Source organism: Nyctibius grandis, chromosome 2 (genome assembly GCF_013368605.1).
Source record: "Nyctibius grandis isolate bNycGra1 chromosome 2, bNycGra1.pri, whole genome shotgun sequence".
Lineage (NCBI taxonomy): Eukaryota > Metazoa > Chordata > Aves > Nyctibiiformes > Nyctibiidae > Nyctibius > Nyctibius grandis.
Genome location: NC_090659.1, coordinates 16,917,910 through 16,939,908, shown reverse-complemented (window position 1 = coordinate 16,939,908; position 21,999 = coordinate 16,917,910). Strand labels below are relative to the sequence as shown.

Here is a 21,999-nt window from a genome sequence, read left to right as displayed (position 1 = left end):
TGTTGTTACTCATGCTGAACATAACAGAACAATAAACCACTTTTTAGTGGGTGTACTCTCTTTACCTTTTCAAGTTTGGTTAAAAGTGGGAATATAGAAGCATTCAAAGACTGCTTTGAAGCAGAAAAAATACTAAGGCAATAGGCACCTGCTTTGATGCCGTGAAAATGTCTGTGGGAGAACCACTGGCCTTTACTTTTAGATGCTTAAAACATCGTGGATGGATTTGCTCATCCACGATAATATATATAATCCAGCTATAATATATAACCCAGCTATAGTTATATAACCCAGCTATATAATAATATATAACCCAGCTATAGTTATGGGGAATAACTTCTTGGGACTTTATGAGGATGAAAGGATCGATACAGAGACGTGTTAATGGGGTCAGTGTTGGTCTTGGCTGAGCCTCTGGAAGACAGAAGAGCTGCAGCTGTTCCCACCTCACGCCCTAGAGGTGGCTGCGCAGGTCGTGCTGTCACTTCTGCTCCTTAGATTTGGGTCTGCATTGCTGTCCATCTGTGGTGCTGCGGGTCTCTTAGTGAAATTCATGCCATAGGTTACAGATGAAGTGGTGAAGTGGGGACAGTTTCCTTACAGAGCTTTTTTGGGGGGCAGTTTTATGGGCAGGAGTTAAGCCAGTTACTAATGAGAAAAATACAGACAGCCCAAGCTGCTGGGACACAGTCATATTTTATCAGCACCACCTTGTCTTTCTTTTGGCTGATGGATGGGTTTTAGGGAAAGGCCTTTAACTTTGGCATTTGGGATGGTGTCAAGGGAGATGGTTTCGAGCTTTTAAGGCTAGTGGGGTTTCAGTGCAGCACCAGGCTCTCCACTTCCCCGCTGGTGTCCTTGCATGCAAGCTCCTTCGCAGCCTGCCCTTCGCTAGCGACTGCCGGGGGGGTTTCAGCGTTGTTCAACACTGCTCTCAATGCTTGCAAGTTATTGGGGGAGGAGAATACAGTAGGGTGGTATTTGATACCCGACTGGGTACTGGTATTAATGTTGGTAGTCCTTCACAGGTAATGGTGTAGGTAGAAATTATCTTTTATGTGGGCTTTTATGTACTTCCTAAACACTGCTTCTTTTTAACTTCCATTTAAAATTAAATCTGAAATTGGAGAAATCTACAAATCCATTGTTTAATATAGGCTGTTAAAATCCGTTAAACTAAACTGAAGATCTTTAAGAGTCCAGCTTAACATGTCTTGTGCCCAAGTTCAGCGGAAAGCCGTGCCATGAGCCAGGGCAGGCATCCATCCCAGGGGGATGGGCATGGCAGCAAACACTCCTTCAAACCAGGTTTTGACAGGCACAGCATCTCCCTCTTCATCCGTAGATACGGAGTCTAAAATAGTGAAGTACACTATGACTGGTTCAGTATGTCGCTAATTGTGCTTACTGGATCATTTTACTGGAAATGAAATGCATTTTTGTAGTATCCAGGTGCTTTGCATCTTTTCTGTTTTTCTGGACTTCTGAAGAAAAGAAAAAGCATTTTCAATAAAGTGTTGTTTCTTTGCACTTGAGGCCAGTCTGTTTGGCTTGCACTGATGCAGATTGCAGCTAACCTTTAATTACCAACTTCATAAGTAAGAGAAATCATCACGCGTGAAGACTTATATAAACATCACCCTTAATAAAAGCACCTACAATTATATGTCTGCTTAAATAAATGTAATAATGTATGTGTAACGTAATACATACTAAATAAATACGCCTGGGTAGGCACAAGAGCTAGCAGAGATGTAGTAGGGAGCTGAGCTATTGCGCTTGGGGAGCAGGGGAGAGCAAAGCCCTGCGATAGCAGGACAGGGAAAGGTGCAGGGCTGATCTGCTCCTTGCTGTGCCATGCTGAGTGTGTGATGGCTTGGGATAATCTATGTGAAATCACAGCGAGAAGACATGTTTCTCTGAATGTTCTCAAATACGTACAGTGCAAGCACTTAAGCTTGTAAATTCATTTTAGCAAGGCCCTTATTCTCATCACTGACATGGAAAATGAAGCCTTGAGTCCTAGAGCCTCAGCATGTGTGCTGCCTCCACATGCAGAATTTAGTACAGGCTTCGTTTGAAAGTAGTACTCTGAACATAATTTGAACATGCTTATTTTTTGATTTGGATCCTAACCATCTACAACCATCTGCTAGCAGGTGTTTGGTTTTGTCACAGATTTTGTTTTATTACCTTTATCATCTTATCTTTACTCTCTTTCTGTGCAATGTTGGATGGATCCTCACATCCTATCTGGTTTATGCAGTGGATGGAAAATTGACTGATCAGGACCGTGTCTCACGCAGGGTATAGTATTTTTATTTTGAATTACTTTGCCCTGATATCATATCTGCCATTAAGCAGATAAGGCAGTCATCATCTTATAAGCTTGCTCACTTGCTGAGCATTTTTCCTCCTAGAGATTTAAAAGAATGTGTGATTAGTTACCTTCACTCGAATCCTAATTCTTTTGTTAGAGGTTGTTTCTTAATGTTCTTCTTAGTCTTTGCTGTGTTGAAAATGAAATTTCTGAACCAGAACTTCTGGTCTTACAGCACAAAATCTGTTGTTGTTCCAAGAGTATTTTTCAGCGAACAGGACGTGCTTGACCAAAGTAAAATTATTTAATAGTAAAATGTGGCATCATAACCTCTGGCAAAACTGTCTCTGAAAAATGTGAACCGCTATCCCATTGTGATACACCAGGATGGGGCAATATGAAGAAGTCTGCTACAGACATAATGGAGAACTGGGCATCAGGAAGGAGATTACTGACATTTGGGGGGGGGGGGCGGGCAGGAAGAGATTTGTAAAATGAAATTAAACTGTGACTTGCTACATTGACACAATCTGTGTTCCAGTGACATGCAGTTACAACACGTAGGTTTGAGTTAGCAACAAGCAACTTACTTTGCAAGAGGGCGAGCAGAGGATTGTCAGCCTTCAGCTAGATGAATCTTAGGCACAGGGTGGTGTTTTTTTAACGTGGTAATGTGATCTCTGCCCAGAATTCCCCTTTGGGGCTGTTTTCTCCAGATGGATCAGAAACCCACAAGCTAGATGGGTCTGGTTTTGTCCAGCCCTTCCCTGCAAGAGTGGATAAGCAGCTACTGGAAAACAAGTAGCTGTTATACTTGCGTGTTGGATCACTTGAGGGAGTTGAGTGATTTATGAGCTCACCAAAAGACAAATTGTGCCATCGTGTTTATTATTAGAGTACCTCAGCAGAGCACGGATGTACAGCTGTAATCAAAATACAAGAGACGCTGAAGAAGGCAGAAGAGTATAGGAAAAAGTGATAAATATGAGCCCAACAGAGGTACTGCCAGTGGTGGTAATAATACCAGCCCTTTGTGGGGTGGATTTGGTACAAATTTTACAAGCCCTTCCGTCCGTGGCATGGTCATGGTTTAGCTGTGGTTTACTGCCAGCTAGATGGGTATCGAGGGAGCAGGGGTAAGGTGCTGGTAAGGACAAGGGGACAGCACGGGGCCAGGGAGGCTTTTAAGGCAGTGCTGCTACCTGGGGAAACACTCATCCAACTTGAGCCTCACAGGCAGGGCTGTTATGCAGCCTGGTGCAGTGCAAGTTGGTATGTTGTTGTATTGGAAGAAAAAATAATATTGGAGTTGAATTATGTGTTGCAATCCCAGCACCTGACAGGGGAAATTACAACCAGTGCTGAACTGGAATGCTGCATCATCAAAAAAAAATATACGAATGCCCAGGTACCTCAGTCATGGCTTGTACTGGCAAACAGAAGTGGTATTACAATTTCTCCTTTTTTAGAGCCCATGCACATTGGCCTCTCTTAGGAGGCACAGGATTGCTCTCCCTTCATACATGCTTGTTTCCCCTGTGTAGTCTGTGGGTTACTTGTTCAAAAAAGCAAAAAATCCCCAAAGTCTTATGATTCAGCAGCATTGAAAGTTAAACGTGTACTGGAGCTTGTCGGCAAGTCAGAAGTGTTTGAAGTGCTTCTATCTGATGGATTTTTGTTTCTATTAGACTATCCCAGGCAAAATAAACATTGCAGTTGTCAGGTGAACTCAGTTTATTAGTTCATCAAACTGCCACTTGAATATTAATTTATTTAGAACAACAAAAATAGAATAAAATTTAAAGCTTTGCATTTAAACTTCAGTAATAATTATAATGAAATAATGAAAAAAGTTTCCAGGGCTTGAGCTCTGTGTATATATAAATAATGGGCAGAATTACATTTTATTTGTAATAAAAAATTGACTTGAAGGCAATAGGAATCACATGCAAAGTTGCAAGTCATTGCTATTGCCCAGGTTTTCACAACCCTAAATAATTTATTATAATTCTATATAATGGAGTGTTACATTAAACAACCACTCTTCTCCCCAGCTCCGTCTTTCCTTCTGGAAACCAGAGGAGAGCTTGTTCCAATGGATTGTTTATTTCTGGGAAATTCAGCAGTTGGTTGCAAAATGATGCTTCATTTGAAATGAGAATTTGGGTTACTGTGAGGATGCTGTTACCTTATTTTCAAGGAATTTGATTTTATAAAGCAGATGCACTTTTTGTGTGTAAAAGTAAAATCTAATGGCATCCTTTCAATTATATCCAAATGTCTACTGTTTCTTTAGTGTATTGATATGAGTTGGTTGATATAATCAGACACTCAAAAATTACTATTTAAAAAAAAATTAATTACATACTCATACATACTGTTAATGATACTGCAGCCCAGGCTGCATTGCCCAGAACTTTGGACATCCAGCTTTCCATCTTAGGTTTAGTGGCTGTAACTCAGTGGTACATCCGTATTCGTTACTTTTGCTGAAATGATGTAGGCTTATTGTTTTGAGCAATGAGATATACCGTTAATTGCCTTTGAATTTCGCACACACAATATGTGGACAATATTGTAGGCTCTTAAGGTGAATGGAATAGCTTCATGCAGAGGTTATCAGATGTGTCTGTATTTGGACTCGTGTGCCTCTGCGTGTCTGAAGTCAGATGACAGAAGCTTGCACAGATGCTTGTGTGCATAGCTTCTGAAATCGGACCTAGTTTGCCAGGTTAAAAGGCACTCCCAGTTGTTTGTTTGTTTTTGTTTGGTTGGTTGTTTGTTTTTTTTTTCCTCTCCCGGTTTTATAGAAATGTTTGCCATAAAGACTGCTCTGAACAGCATGCTTGAACAGCCAGCAAAGTTTAACTGCAGTTCTGTATGGAGTCATATATCCTAGGAGAGCAAAGGCGACATACTCTGTGAGTCTTCAGCAAAACACGCTTGTGTTTGCTTCGTGCTCAGGTACTTGGCTAAATTGAAGCATTAGCAATTGCTTATGGAATGAGTGACTGTGGGTATGTGTCAGGATGGTCCCCTACAGAGACAAGTACAGCTAAAAACAAAGTGCAAATTTATTGAAATTTCAGTGCAAGATTTGGGTGTGATACCACTGTGAGCAGAGACTTTGTTAACAGAAGCTGCGGACCTTGTATTTCGGATTACCCAGAAAGTGTTTTACCTAATTACTTTTGCAAGTTTATTTTGGACATCTCTAGAAGGCATTTGTGTTAATAATTTGCAGGCATTACAGTATGCCACTGAAGGATAAAGATGACATCCTTTTTTTCCTAGTAACCTGACTGACTTTTAAAGGCTTCAGATCAAAAGCACTGAAATGTAGCAAGGAAATTCATGTGAAATACACATCTTGGTGATCAGCAAAGGTATATACATCTATCTGCTGAACTCTGCTTTCCCCCAGTGCATCGGGTGTTGGATTGTTTTTAAAACTGACTTTTTAACTGTAAGCCTCAAGGGCCACTTCATCAGCTCCCTGAGACGACCATCTACTGAACAGTAAACCTGTAGTCATCTCAGTTTTGATTAATTAACCTGTTACTACATCCATACAGCCATTGGGCCACCTTGGTTTGTTCATTTAACACACAGGCTGTAGTTTTTTGGAGGTGACAAATGTGCTTAAGGGAGCTGATGATTTATGCCAGCTGAGTCGTGTGCTTTCACAATCCAGTGTCTGTTCAGTATATCGACTTCTCGAAAGTACTCTGTAATTTTTCCTTTAAAAAAAATGTCTCTGAGGGGTTTTGGGGTTATTTAATTGTAATGCCAGAATTGTACAGAATTACAGATCTTTTAGTCTAATAAATCATGTTACTTATCAGCTGGATTTCTTCTTATTCATCAGGACTGAAGCTGTGAGCATTGTTTATTTCATTAGCGTGTAAATTTTTGTTCTGCTGCTGAAGACAGCACAATTTCTTTGATCAGTTATGTCCTTGGTAAAGAGCCTTTTTCCCCCCACTTCAATCTGACCAGGTACTCAGGTGAACCATGAATCGTCTTGTACCCTGGCTGATGAGCTCCACTTGCTCATCAGCCTTCTGGGCTAACCTGAATTTGTCTGGCTGATGAAATGAGGTTGTAACAAAAAGGTTGCGTCAACAAAAATAAGGAAGTGGACTGTGTTGCTGTTAGTGCTCTAATTTGGTAGAAATACTCTTGAATTGTTTGAAACAATGTGTTGGTGTCAAATTTGTTTTGTGTGGAAAAAACTAAGTATTTCAAAACAGTTCAAACCTCTCCCTACTGCTACTCAGATGCAAAATGTAATTGCCCCTCCCTGTCCCTGCACTCCCCTTCAGGAGCTGGATCCACCAACTGCTGACTTCATGTTGCACCACACACGTCTTCAATGCGTCCTGCAAGTTTTGCACTGGGTATATGGAAGTTAGCATATTACGCTGAAGTTTTCATAATCTAATACATCTCTGAGATCAAAGGCAGGAGCTGCTTTCAAATGGAAAGTTTGAAGAAGGTGATAAAGGAAGCACCATTTAGAAACTGTTCCATTCTCAGCAAACAGACCTTGCCACTCATTCACAAAAGCTGCCCCATGCCTAGGTAAATGTTTAAAAGGATGAGGTACTGGAAGCAAAATTAACTTTTTTGTATTTATTTTTTTTTTTCCTTTCAGTGGGTGAGTTTGTGAGTGATGCCCTTCTGGTACCAGACAAGTGCAAGTTCCTTCACCAGGAAAGAATGGATGTGTGTGAAACTCACCTGCACTGGCATACTGTTGCTAAAGAGGTATATTCATCTGTTTTAAAATTTCCTGCCTTCCTTCTTTAGAGCTGTAACACTCTTCTGAGAATGAGTTATATAGCAGTGACATGGAAAACAAAAAGCAGTACTTACGAATGTTTGAGTGAATGGCTTTTTGTGCTGCTTTATAAGGTAGGAAATGGGAGTCACTCTGCTGAGCACATCAGAGTCCACTGTTGGACATTTAATGTTGACCTTTGAACATTGACCCTATTTCATAGCACTGTTTTTTTCCCCATATCCACTCACATACAATGTTTTCTGCCTCCTCCAGCTTCCTGTATTAGTGTTGCTCTGGAACTGAAGATTGATCCCTAATGCCTAGGCTTTGTCTTTCTCATATCCATCAATATGGATATTGGTATGCCAGGTGCTTCACAGAGATCAGACAGGCCTCAAAGAATGCAGTATGTGAAATTCAGCATAAAAGGGTGGGAGAGCTGGTAAGACACAGGACTAGCCAAAGATATTTTGCAGTCAAGCACAGAGTTTTCACAATTTACCCGTGCTTTACTGAAAACAGAAATAAACCTCATGTTATAATTGCTAATGTGTTTTGGACATTTTTGTCCTTATGTAGAAAGGCTGTAGGAATAAAAACTGAGATGAGCTTCAAGAAGATTTCTGGCTGCTATTTTTTTTGGAACCTCTTAGTCTGTATGTTATCCCACCTTCTGGAGATGAAAATTGAAATGTGCTTAGCAGCTTTATAAATTTTCAGTTCTTGCTTGAATCATACTGTTGCCCCTCAAATGAAGCGTGTAAGACACCAATCTTCATTCAGGCAAATTCTGGTCCATTTTAACTACTTGCAAACTTGGAATGGCAGAGCCTAGAAGAACATCATCACTGTGCACCATTGAACTATTTTACTTTTTTCACCTGTCCTTCATCACTATATATTTCTGTCCTGCATCACCATATCTTTCAGGTATAACTATGCATGACTGACTGTTTTCCAAACAAGACTAGAAAATACTGTACTGGTGGAGGTGTCAGTCCAGATACAGTGTGTTTCCAGTATATCTGATAATATTAAATGTTAATCTATCTTGCAATGAACTCTTTAATAGCATTTGTACATCAGGATCGGGATTAATACATCAAATTATCGTTCTGCCTTCGAGTTTTCTGTTTATGAGGCAGAGCCTGTGAGGATTTTGGGCAAGAGGATATGGAGTCATCAAGTACATGGGAGGAGACAAGTCAGTCTGTACTGGCAAAGACTCAAGGGCAGGGGAGGGGAGAGCTTGTTGCTGACAATGGTCATGCAGACATAAGTAGGGAGCTGCCTATAGTGCAAGTAGTGAATGCACATGTGACCACTCTAAATAGTGTTTCAAAATTCAGAGATCATGCAGTTCACCAGCTTCAACCTCCTAAGGCAGTACGCAGCCCTTTCTGTTTTCTCGAGGTCCGTGACATTTTTTCCGTCTTTCTCCATGACAATTTTGTAGCTGTTTTCTTTTTATTTTCTGTAGTCCTGTAGCGAGAAGAGTATGAATCTGCATGACTATGGCATGCTGCTGCCCTGTGGAATTGACAAGTTTCGTGGTGTAGAGTTTGTTTGCTGCCCATTAGCAGAGGAAAGCGACAATCTTGATTCAGCTGATGCCGAAGATGATGATTCAGATGTCTGGTGGGGAGGCGCGGATGCAGACTATGCAGATGGAAGGTAAGAGTGACTTTCTACTCTTCAGCTGGTTATTATCTTCTCATTAAAGATGCCAAAAATCTGTCTAAAAAGCCCCCAGTGTGGAAGAGTCACTGCTCCTTATAAGTGAACTTGCAGCTACAATGGTTGAAAACATCAGTATTCTACTCATTTGTTTTTAACTTTCTACAGAAACTATGTTGTTAATATAGTTATTGTGATTGTGACGCCTTCATCTTAAGTGAGTATTGCCATATTTATAACAAAAATGCTTAAATACATACTTTTTGACAACTAAATGATAAACACTGTACTCTTAAGATGCTTCATGTGCATTGAAGGTTTCGAAATGAAATGTCTTCATCCATAATAGGTATTAGCTGTGTGCCATTATTACCATAAGAATATTTTTCTGCTGATAATTACTTTCTAAATGTGATCTAAAAGAAAATCTGTTTTAATATCTAGCCTTTGACAGATTAATTTGCTACTGTTAAGTTGGAGTATGGAGATTTCCTTTGCAAGACAGCAGTGGATGGGAAAATACCATGCTTGTCTTTACCCTTTAACATCCACTGTGCATGTCGGCTAATTGTGAGCCAAATATGGGTTATGACTGTGTTGTAGCTGAGTGGTGCTGTCAGAGCCTTTTCATATCACTCTCTTGAGTGTGTTAGACAGCAGTTGTGAGAACAGAGTACAATGTTATGTCTTTGCAACTGAATTCAAACAACTCTCTAAGATGGTTTTCTTCATAAAACTGAGATCTATGTTCAAATTCTGTTTGTGCTCCCCACACTTCCGTCACTTCATGCTGTGCTAATGCAGTGTTTCTACTTCTTAGGTGATGGTACTGCATCTTTTACAAGTAATACACAAAATCTAAAACTTGGGGCAGATTACAAGCAGTTTCAAGGAAAACCCCGAAAATAAATGGGGACCAAATGAAGTGAATAATGTGGAAAGTTAATAGTTCCGAATTGTGTTAAGTTTGGGCTTTTTAATAATCCAGAAAGAAGCAAGTTCAGGAACGGTGTAGAGATGAAGGACAGAGATTGAATTGCTGTAATTTGGTGCAAAGAGATGGCATTAAGACAATGAAAAATTAGAAACCATGTAATGGCAGGCATCTAAATCTTTCTTGACAAAGCATTAGTAAGTGTTGTAGGGAAGAGTTCTTTGTGAATAATGGAATAAGTTTACTTAAATATTTTCCCATTGCAATTTCCAGTTTTCTCTCATGGAGTGAAACCTGAATCAAGCGATGTTTTATCTTCCACCTTGACACCTTCAGGCTTTTTTCTGACTTGTATTTCAAAGAGCTGTCAAAGTGCCACAGTTTATAACCCTTTCAGTGGGATTTGTAAACCAGCCTTTGGACTGTTGCTGTGTCACTTCTGTATATTCCATTTAGATTTTAGTTGGAATACGTTCTGTTAGAATAAGAAATGAGGGCAGACCTTGTTCTAGTTGAGACAGATTTGGTTTTTTTCATCATATATGTGTACACACACACAGAAGATAGATAAATTGATCTACCTTATATACCTCTTACATGTCTTATCTATAGATTTTATATTTATTATATATCCTTATATGTAAAATACATAGATATGAAACTTTTCTTTCATCTATTCAATCAAAGATTCCTAAAATGTTTTAAATAAAAGAGCTTACAGGGGTGTATATAGTTTTGTTTGTAAGACAGATGCCCCATTTATTTCTGTCTTTTTCATATTTGTCACTGAACATTTAATTTACAATTCTAGTCTGTTTTGTTCTTCATAAAGCAGTTTAATATCTGAAGAGATGAGTTCAAGAATAACTTCATAATTTTTTGTCCTCTAGGAACAGGAGCTGTAATTGCATTTGAATCCATTTCTGAAGTTTCAAGCAAATACTGGTATTTTTTCTTTCCTCCCCTCCCATAGAAGTGCATGCAAAAGGAAAATGAAAAGATCCTTTTATAGCGTGCTTGTGCTTCAACTGCAGATGAAGAGCCAAGCAATTTGTAGTTCTTTTACACTGACTCACTCATATTTCTTGCTGCCTCTTCAGCTTCCCAACTGCATTTAAATTGTGTATACTGGATCCAGAAATACTCTTGAAATCTAGTCATATAAGAAAAAATAATTACCCATTTCTCATGCAGCAGTAGGTGGTAGTTCAAATTTTGTGTGTGCGTGTGTATATTCGTACGTATATGAGCATATGTTTGTGTGTATATAAATATATATATGCCTTAGTGCTAAGCTGATTGTGAGGGAGGAAGGAGGAGAAAGGAAGTGAAAAGTAGGGGGATGCTTTCCTAATGCTAAATTCCCAATATTCTCTGCTATTAAAGCACCACTTTTTGAAGTGCTTACTTAAGTCTGTGTTTTTTCACCTTACATGGGTGATCTCACACTGACAATGTTTGCTTCGTCTAGAAGCCTTCCAAAGAGTTTAAAATCCCTTTGTGTCCAAGTGCATCCGCAGCATGACACTGCACGAAGGGACGAGAAGGTAGCTCATGCACTGACTTAACGCCAACCCTGTTGCTCAGCAGCTCTGAAGCAAAGCCCTGTGTCAGAGGAGGTTTGGGTTCTTCATGGAGCCCCTCTCTGGGCAGGGAGGGGATGTGCTGTTAGGAAATCAGTTGGGCAAAGTATCCGGAGAAATATTGTCCTCACGCAGGAATCATGATAGCTTTCAGTTGGGTCAGATCAACTGAGTGCAAGTTGTTGGTGTCTTTCAGTTGATGGCTTTCAACTCACACAGGGTGCACTCCAAATCATGAGAGACGTACTGTGCGTTTCAAGGGGGGCACTCAGTCATTCTGGGGAATTCTTGTCTTTGCTTTGCTGGTCATTTTTGTGGCCACTGCTACAAGTACTGGAAAACACTTCTGTTCATGCAAAGATATGAAAATTAGAAGATAGGAGCCAGTCCTTTAGGAGAAGGATTTTATGCCGTTACTCTCCCAACAGGTTTGTGGTGGGAATTCCACAGCATTCCTGTTGCAGCGGTTGCTGGGTTGACTTCTTTTACTCATTTCTACCCAGAAGTCACAATTTCTAGCTAAAATTAGTTGCTGATACCCCATGAGTACTTCAATAATTGATTTTTCTTCTGTTTTTTTTTTGTTTCATTAAGATCTGGGTTTGGTTCTGATGTACAAATAAGGCCTTTTAGATGCTTTTGCCATGCATGTCTCAATGTCTTTGGTATTAAGAGTTGCCAAGTGGTCCAGGTAGAACATAACCCACTCCTCACACCTATGCAGAAACCAGTCTGCTGTAAATGGCATCAGGTGCAGGATTTCATATTCCTTGTTTCTCACATCTGCTCAATAGCCATGGGTTTGTCTCTCACCCTGCCTGTGCCCAATACCACTCCTGGGGAGTGACACATCCAGGTGGGTCGCTTCATGCTTCCATCTCTGTAAAACGACATCAGAACATGTTAGGCACCCCCCCCACCTCTGCGGGTGGTGGCATGGTGACTGCCGAGTGCCTTGACCTGTGGGCCTTTGGAATGGCTGGTGGCTGCTTTAAGATGCCCAAGTCAAAGCGAAGGTGACATGTTTGAGGTAGAGGTGCCAACCTGAAAAGCAAATTATTATATCCTCATTTCTCAAAACTCCTGTCATGACAAAGCAGAATCCAACAGATGTAGGTGATATATTTTGAAGTAACTTTGTCTCAAGCTATTCACATCTAAATTTTAAAATATCTGCGTTTATGTTTCTGAAGATTTAGAGGAAACCACATTGCAGCCTTTCTTTTTGTAAGTGCCCTTTTGCAGACTGTCTTGTGTTTTTTGCCCCCAGCAATTGTCTCTGTAGGACTGCATTTTCTTTTTTGGTTTTTTTTTTTGTGGATGTTTTGTTCTGCAAAGGAGGAACCAAAGCTCAGCAGCGCATTGTGTCCATGCTATCGGACGGCAAGTGGAGGCAGCTTGGGCTGTGGTGCCGTCATGAATGTTCTTCCTACCCAGCATCTGACCACCACCTGGGTCTGGGTATAAAAGGATGTGGCTTGCCTCCTGGTGTGGCTTGTTGGCAGTGCTTGGGGAAAGGAGGGAGGGTATATTTTGGTGACGGGTGTGATATGCCCCCTTTTTGTTCATGAGGCCAAGAGGCAGGATCCACCCATGCTTTTGAAATAGCGTCATGTCAGCTTGTCCTGAAATAGCATATAACTCTGACTTTGAGGTTACGAGCATTTTTCAGCAGTGGTGTTCCTTGCTGTTATCCACAACTTTAATTAAAATTTACCTTGAAGACTGCCTGAGGGACAACCAGATGCAGGTGCTGGCTTTCAGTATAGCTGCAGAGCTCTCCCTGCATAGCTACAACTCAGTCAAGTGACCTGCAAGCTCTGGCTGCCCTTGAGACTTGGCACAGCCTCGTGGGCCTCCTGCCTGTACCTGAGCACTTGCTGGAAGCTTTGGTGTCCTTGAGGTCCAGGGTTGAACATCTTAGGAGTGATGGCCAAGCTGGAAACTTCCAGGTTTTCTGTCTACATCTGTCTTGGTATGTGCTTCTCCTCATCTTCCATCACTATGCATGAGACCTCCCAGGCTTTCCTTCCCACTAGGGGAACAGGCTGCTGTCATTTGCCTTCTTTCACAGCAGGGAAACCGAGGCACGATAAGTCTCACTGTTGAGGGTTATATAGAAAGCTTTTCTTTAAGTCCCATGGCTCAGGAGCAGAACATAGTGCCTTAACTTCAGCCAAGTCTCATTTTTTTGGACAACCTGAGTATATTTTCAAGGTCCAAAATAGGAGATTTTATTTCTCAATGTTTTTCCCTCAGTAAATTGGGCCAAATTAATTTTGTCTGTTTGGTGTATAAAACATATGTTCAGGCTGATGTAATGATTGGGTAGTGTTGTAAATGTTGCATTGTAGGGAGTAGCGTATTTTATAAGGGTTTGGTTTACAGTTTCTCATAAACTTCTGCCAAGCAAAGTTTTATGGTTTGTTCATACTTAGATAGTTAATATGGTAGTTTTTTTACTACAATAAATCATCCAAAAGGGTGCAGTCCACTTTGTGCTGATAATTAGGCATCTGTGAAGTAAAACTAAAATAAATTTGTGCTATATAGCATGGTAATCATGTTTTTCTCTGATTTTGCAACCCAGTACCAGACTGAGCTTAAGGATGACTGCTTGTCTCCCAGATGCTGCAAAAAAGGAGTTAAAGTGCTATTTTGTTTTTGACTCCATAAAGAGCTTTTTTTTTGTCAATGGTATCTGGAAAAACTTACTTTTTTTCTTAATTGCCTCCTCCATCTCTAATCGAAGAAATCCTGAAAGGCTTTTAAAACTTGTCATTTTTTTCTAATGGTGAAAGCAGCATTGTATATGTGCCTGTTATGATGAGTTGTTTCCAGGTGAGACCCTGTGCTTCAAATTACCAGTCTTGTTCTGGCGTTTGGGGAAGAGGAGTCGCAGGGGCCCGACAATTGCTTTGCTAAGTAATCTGTTAGAGATTATCTCTTGACATGGAGGAAGAGTACATTTCATTTCTTTTGCTTTCTAGCTCTTTTTCTGTCTTTTTCTGTGACTTAAGTGGTACAAAGTTGTCATCACACGTTTTACCTAGTGTCTTCCCTTCAGAAATGTCTGCGAGTTAACCTCAGTGTCAAATTAGTTACGATCGAAATTCCCCAGAGTGCTGCCATGAAATTGGGCTGTCAGAAGGTGTGTTTAAATTGGCCATAGTCATATAGTGCCCTGACCTGATACAACACCACACTGAGTCACAGAATCACAGAATGTTAGGGATTGGAAGGGACCTCGAAAGATCATCTAGTCCAATCCCCCTGCCGGGGCAGGATTGCCTAGACCATATCACACAGGAACGCGTCCAGGCGGGTTTTGAATGTCTCCAGAGAAGGAGACTCCACAACCTCTCTGGGCAGCCTGTTCAGTGTTCAGTCACCCTTACAGTAAAGAAGTTTTTCCTCAAATTTAAGTGGAACCTCCTGTGCTCCAGCTTGCACCCATTGCCCCTTGTCCTGTCAAGGGATGTCACTGAGAAGGGCCTGGCTCCATCCTCTTGACACTTGCCCTTTACATATTTATAAACATTAATGAGGTCACCCCTCAGTCTCCTCTTCTCTAAGCTAAAGAGACCCAGCTCCCTCAGCCTCTCCTCATAAGGGAGATGTTCCACTCCCTTAGTCATCTTTGTGGCTCTGCGCTGGACTCTCTCTAGCAGTTCCCTGTCCTTCTTGAACTGAGGGGCCCAGAACTGGACACAATACTCCAGATGCGGCCTCACCAGGGCAGAGTAGAGGGGGAGGAGAACCTCTCTCGACCTGCTGACCACACCCCTTCTAATACACCCCAGGATGCCATTGGCCTTCTTGGCCACAAGGGCACACTGCTGGCTCATGGTCATCCTGTTGTCCACTAGGACCCCCAGGTCCCTTTCCCCTACGCTGCTCTCCAACAGCTCTGTCCCCAACTTGTACTGGTACATGGGGTTGTTCTTGCCCAGATGCAGGACTCTACACTTGCCCTTGTTATATTTCATTAAATTTCTCCCCGCCCAACTCTCCAGCCTGTCCAGGTCTCTCTGAATGGCTGCGCAGCCTTCCGGCATCTCAGCCACTCCTCCCAGTTTTGTGTCATCAGCGAACTTGCTGACAGCGCACTCTTAATCCCTCATCCAAGTCATTAATGAATATATTGAATAGAACTGGTCCCAGAACCGACCCTTGCGGAACTCCGCTAGACACAGACCTCCAACTGGACTCTGTCCCGCTGTATGTCCCGCTGTATGTCACGCTACTGCCTTGACACAAAGTAGGCAGACAGGCAATTGGAATGTCTGCCTGTGGCACGTGTTTGTGAAAAATGCCTAAGTCTAAACAGTGACACATAACCGAGTAATTTAAGGGGGTTTAGTAATTTCTATAGTTGGGAAATTCTCTTGCCTTTTGCAAGTGTAGTTTTGATTAGCTACTGCTTAATTCCCTTTGTTTGGGTCTCTGTGTGCCAGAGCAGTAGGAGATTTAATGCAGGCAAGAGCTGGGAAGCTGTTCATGTTTTAATTGTGAATGCAGGTGAAAGCAGGTAAATGCTACAGCTGGTGTGGCTGTTCTTTAGTGTCCTCTATGCTCATGGTGTTCGTTGACAAGGACTATCCAAAACATGAAATCCTCTTGCCCTGTTTCTCCCCATTACATTTCCCTGTGTGCCTCTCACCCTTCTTTTTTCCCCTGCTCGTCTCCATCTGCCCCAGAAAATGTATTTGGAAATACAGCATGAAAGAAGAGCCCTTTAGGGAATTGTTTGACCTGGGCATATATCTGGCCATTGCATATTAACTCATCAGGGAGATTAGAGCGTTTAGGTTACTTTTTCTTAATCTTCCTTATCTGTTGCTCTGATGGGTACTTCAGTCTCTTTGACATTTGAACTACAGCTGGAAGAAACAACCATGGCTTGAAAGTGGAGAAAAAAAATGACAAAACCAGGAGGATTAAGGTGGTGGTGTTGATATGCATTGCCTCCTCCCATTTCAAAGAGAGGTTTCAGTGTTGTGTCCCCAGAGAGCCTTAATGGACAGGCTTTCAACCATGCATGTTGTGTTGGCCATCAGCAGCTGCGTATCCTCTGTTTCAGTACACCTGCAGGGAGGCTGGCTTCTGACACCCGGAGTAAACCCTGCTATGGCCGTGTGGTCCTTGGGATGTCGGAGTCCCCATGCAGTGGGGAAGGGCTGCACGGCTGAGGAAGTGTCAGACCCTGAAAGGTGTCTGGATATAGAGCATTGTTGATGAAGGAATCGGGGAGGAGGGTGCAGAGCAGATCTTTCCAAGATTCTTACTACTTCTTAAATCCTTCAATTTCTGCCTGTTTCCTCATACTTGTATCTAGTATGTAGTGACATTGTGTTTCTTGACCATTCTTCCCTCCTTCTCCCCCTTCTCTCCTATTGTTCTTACTGTTAATGCTGTCTCGCAGCACTGAGTCAAAAATCTGACGCTTAATTGGAAGTCCAGCTTTGAGCCCAAAAGATTTGTCTGAAGAACGTAGAAATGGGATATCTGGAGTCCTTTTGAAGTTATTGCTATTCTAAAACTAAAGAAAGTGTTAGTGATCAAGAAAAAGGAAGGTGCCAAGGCTAAATTAGTCATTGGAAACACACTGGAGGAAAAAGAAAATTAACATTTTGACTCTGAATATTCATCTGTTTTTCAGCCATCTTGTCACTTTTGTTAAAACAGACTGAGTTCTCATTGCTGTAAGCTTTTCATTAAATTGGAAAGTCAATGTCTAAAATTTCAGTGAGAAATGCTCCGCTGGGATTCTCCTAAATGATTCTTTAAAAAACAAAACATAAACACAAAAAAAAAAAGCGCCACCCCTACTCCCCAAGCACTTCAACTAGTAAAGCTGAAGCAGACGTGAAGCTGGACGAAGGGTCTGTACTGCAGGTTCTGACTTAGAAGCAGGAAATTACTTGCATTTGGATGCATAGAAAGATTTCCCTTTTTCCGTACTGTGCAGACTGAGCTGTAGGCTGTTCATACCCCTGAAAATTTACGGAAAACTGAACCTTGTGCCATCAGTGGTATGCCTGTTGCAGTGGTTCAGGGTCTGCTTGGTAGGGACTGTGGTCATCCGTGACAGAGGAGCAGGGAGGGGTGCAGCCAGAGGCCGTGCTCTTGTCAGCTGTACTAATATACATGGTTCCTAATTGGGAATCAGTGCCCTAAAATGAATGCTAGGAATTACAAATTTGCTTCTTTTTTCTTGCTTTTTTCCCCTCCTCTGAAGCTTGCCGTTGGTATAGGTTAACGCCAATTATTGAAATAGGTGAATTTTGCACTACATGAATTGTCCATTACTAAATTGGTATTTTAGAGAAACTAAATTCATTTGGGGAGATAGTGTGGAAGGTGTTCTGATTTTTGCAATACAGTATTTCACCTAGTTGGTCGGAAGTTCATATCTTCTTGGTTTTTGTAGTAGAACTGTTAGAAACTGAAATAGAAAAAAGTGCTTTATATGTGTTCTAAAACATTGTTAACGGCACAGCTTATCTAAGAACTTCTGTGTTTTTGTAAGTATTTTAATGGTGAAACCTAATTGCTTTTCTTTGTAAATTAAACTTAGGCATCACTGAATTGTAGGCATAATGCTACTGCTTATGTTGAATAACTCTAGAAGAATTTTGTCCTATTTGCATATTACATATGCTAGTAGCATGTTCCGTGTCTCACATTCTTACATTAATTGGGTTTGTCTCTCATGTTGGCTGTTACTTAATATTTGGGTAGTTCATGACATAGTTTTTAATAACAATTTTTTTTCCTTTTCAATGTGGAGATTGTTAAAATAAAATTCAGAAAGCATAGAACACCAGAGCATTAATGACTCTAGAAAGACTGGTAAGTGTTGGATTTCTTCTTAGGACAAGTAAAGTTAGAATGGAATTGATGAAACAGCGCATTGCTTTGAGAGGTAATTACAGCGATGCTGAGCTGGCAAATCCAATCACCATTTGAGTATAAAGCATTAACTGAAGTGATGGATGAGGCTATGGGTAGAGAGAATTAATCTAATTGAGGAAGTGATGAGTAGAAGATAGCCCAGCTTTCATGACCCCTGATGAAAGCAGTTTGCTAGCTGTGCAGGCTACCTATATGATCTAAGTGAATGTTGAGCTTGTTTCAGGAGGTTAATGGCATCAAACTTGCACGTTTAGTCGAAGGTTGCAGAGTAGGGTTACATTTTTTTGACCTCACAAAATAGAGTTATCAGCTGCCGTGTTTTCCTTAAGTAATAGGCAAAAATTTTGTAAGCAAAAATTTTAGATTGTCACTTGTAATGACTTATGATGACTGAAATGTGGGAGAGAAAGACTCTCTTTATATGTTTGTGTAGTAATCAACACAAGAAACCCTCCTGATATGTCTGCAAGATGTTCTGAGAAGTTCTTGTGACATCGTGATACATACCACCCTATTTCAAGCCCTGTGCTATTTATAATGCATGAAAAAATGGGAAGTGAGAAATTTACAGCTGGATTTTTCAACATGTGCTGTCACACCAGCATGACTGTGCCGGTGCATGCGTAGATGGATGTTCCTCCATAAAGTTATCCTGCAGTTCCTGTTCTGTTTTGCCTTTCGGTGGTATCTGTGGTCTGTACTGAAATAAGATCTCAGCATTGGAGTGGTTTGTGGAAATTTAAGAATTCCACCTCTTGTGAGGCTGTGCTATTAACAGCACAGAGTAGTAAAGCATTTTCTGTAGTAACTACTTCTTTTTTTTTCTTTGCCTTCTAACGAAGGCTACATGCTTTGAATACATGGATGAAGCAGCAAAAACATATAGTTTGTTTTTTTTTTTTTGCTAACAGAAAAGATTTCTAATCTTGAATGCAAATGTGTTGGCTTTAGTTACATGATGACAAGCCATTTCTTCAAGTGGGATCTCTATTTTGATCACAGCTGAGGAAAAAATAATGCTCAAATTGAGAACTGAATGAAGAAGAAAAGGTTAAAACAGTAAAATGTCGACCTGGATAACTGGATCTACGCTTGCTTCTGCTATGAAAGTCTCTTGCTAGGCTTGGCGTGCTGTGGCCACCATAAAAAGCTTGGTACAAAAGGTATCTCTTTTTCTTCTGGCTGCATAAGTGGAGATAATCTGCTCTGCCAAAGTCCTGGCCTCTTGCAGCTGCTGCTGGTGACTGCGGTATTTAAAAAGTTTAAGATGGCACATTCTCTGAAAAATCTTATTCCGTGTCTTAAATTGAGCTTCCAGAATTATTACGTGCTTCTGGTATTTTTTTGTTTGCTTTCCCAATTGTAAAACAAAGTTATTCTTCCAGTTTTACCTGTTGTTGTGTAAGGGTACCAAGATGGTGAATTCCACAAACAGGGCAAGTACTTGGTTTGGTACAGAGTTCATGTGGCCTGCCTCAGATAAGCGGTAGGCTAGCAGGTTGGACAGAGTATGGTAGAAGTTTTGTGGAAACAAACATGTTGTAACAGATCCACATTTTTCTGCTGATTCTCAGGCTGGCTGAAATAGGGCTCTGCAGATGACCTTCACTCTGCTCTTGTCCATCACATTCAGTCTTAATGCATTTCTAATGTCAGGATTTTGAATTTAATATTTATTCAGTGTCATGAGGCTCACAGGGCCTGATCTTGTGTGTTTGCAGAGATGTTTACTTTTCTAGTTTTTAAGTTTCTCTTTAGCAAAAATGATCAAAGTTAGAATATGGGTTAAATATATTGTATTACTCTGCCCTTGTCTAAAAATGACATACTGCTTGCTGAATCCTCCATCTTCCAAAAAAAGCCGTCAGAACAGTAACATCAGCAAAGGCTTTGTTTCAGAGAGCAAACTAGGTCAGTTTTGATAAAGTATTTTTGCATATCAGTCACCAGGTACTTTCTGCGAATGCATGAGGTCCAACGTTACATTATACCTTGTACACCCATCTTTTTAAGCAGGTCAACTCTGGAAGGAAATTTCTAATGGGGTAAAGTATACCTTCGTGTTTAATTATGGAGAAAAAGATAAGTGTATCTGTCAGATGCAATAGGGCAAGGAATGCGTGTTTGGTTTTTATAAATGTTCTCTTTAAAAATTAGATTAAAAGAGTATTAGTGCAACTTTTCTTGTTTTCTATCAAAGTTAGTGAAATCAGGCACATTTTTGGTATTCTTTTTGTATAAAAGGTTAAAAAAATACAGTAGAAGGAGAGACAGTCTGAAGCACATAATTCAGTTGTCTGATAAGGTCTAAGAACTTAAAAGCAGCCTGTGTGACACTTCTTGAAATAGCTTATTTCATTTTTTTTTTCTATTAGGAAATGTGAAAATAAACATAATTGCAACCCCTTCAGTAAAGGAAAACAAAAAGGAAAATAATTAGAAGTGATAAAATGAATGAAAAATGCTAGCCAATGAATTGCTCATCCCAACTTGCTGTGTAAGGCAAGGTGCCCATCTGAGTTCTTAAAAGTTTAGCTGTCTCATAATAGGGGTTTATATTTGTCCGAATATCACATTATTTGTTCTTGTTGTGAGATACCCGATTTACTAACCTAGTATAAACCCTAATGAAAATAACCAAGACAGTTTTTAAGCAGTTTGTGCTTTTGTGGTCACTTAACAGACAGACCAGAAACATTATTGCTGAGGTACCTTGTGGGTCAGACTCTCAATTCTATAAATCACTGTAATTTTCCGGACTTTGGTGCCAATAAACTATTTAAAAGATTAGTTACATAGACTGGAGGTCTGGCATAACCCTTTTCTTTCCTGGCTCTGTGCCTAATCTCACAACTGCAGTGCAGTTTAATTCTTGCCCTGCTGTCCGCTCCCACCCCTGCCACTTAAGGAAAATAGACCTTTTTGATATAACTCCCTACTCCTAGACTTTCAAGGTGAATGCTGAAACCTTCATTTCACACTTGATTTTGACTTCCTTTCCTCTCTTCTACCCCATGCAAAATTACTTCAGTAGTTCTTGTTTAAATTTACTACCTGGATACTCAGTTTCACATAGTATACTCAACTTAGTGTTGAAGTTGGCCAGTGTACCAAAGCCAGAGTTAAATAACAGAAGGTACAGTGAGGTGGGTGCTCATGTACCAAAGTGCCAAAGTTGGCTGAGTTTTTAGCTTTAAGTAGTTCCTGTGTTGACTCGTGTTTAATTAGCAACACCATTCAGAGGGGTGCAGTGGTGAGATCAAACCCGGTTCCTGAGAAATCTTGTCCTTCGGTCAGAAGAACTTTTTCTAGCATGCAAGGTTTGGAAAGACGGTAGGTGGAAAATACCCAGGCCTCTGATGTGCATGTTTGTTGAGGGAGAATTTGGTTCCTTGCCTGTTAGCTTTCTCATTTGCTTTTAAACAAAAGCCTGGTAACTAGGCCATCTCAAATGCGCTCATCTTGTTTGGATTCCAAGCATCTGTCCTACTCTTGTAATTTGCTTTGTGTTTGTGTTTTGCATTTTCTTGTAAGGCATTAACTCTTAAGGCATGTAGAGGTTCACAGCTGGATCTGTCCATTTCCACTCCCGCAGTTAAAGAACTTTGTGCTCTGGAGCTTTCCTATTTATAGGGATAAATATGTATCTGCTTATCATTAATAGCTGCATACTTGACAATCTGGTCCCATCACATGTTTGATGAAGTTCATTGGGGGAGCCCTAGAGGCTAGAGAGGGGTGGGGTTTTTTGTGCTTCTGGGAAACCGAAGCACAAGATGCT

General features: G+C 40.7%; 1 protein-coding gene across 5 annotated transcripts in view; it reads left to right on the top strand.

Moving 5' to 3' along the window:
• Positions 1-21,999, top strand: part of APP (amyloid beta precursor protein) — a 222,271-nt gene that overhangs the window by 94,477 nt on the left and 105,795 nt on the right. For all 5 annotated transcript variants that reach the window (XM_068417788.1, XM_068417780.1, XM_068417764.1 and 2 more), the window contains exons 4-5: positions 6,978-7,090; positions 8,587-8,780. In XM_068417788.1, the coding sequence (XP_068273889.1) occupies positions 6,978-7,090; positions 8,587-8,780 (307 nt within the window). The remainder of the gene's footprint in view (positions 1-6,977; positions 7,091-8,586; positions 8,781-21,999) is intronic.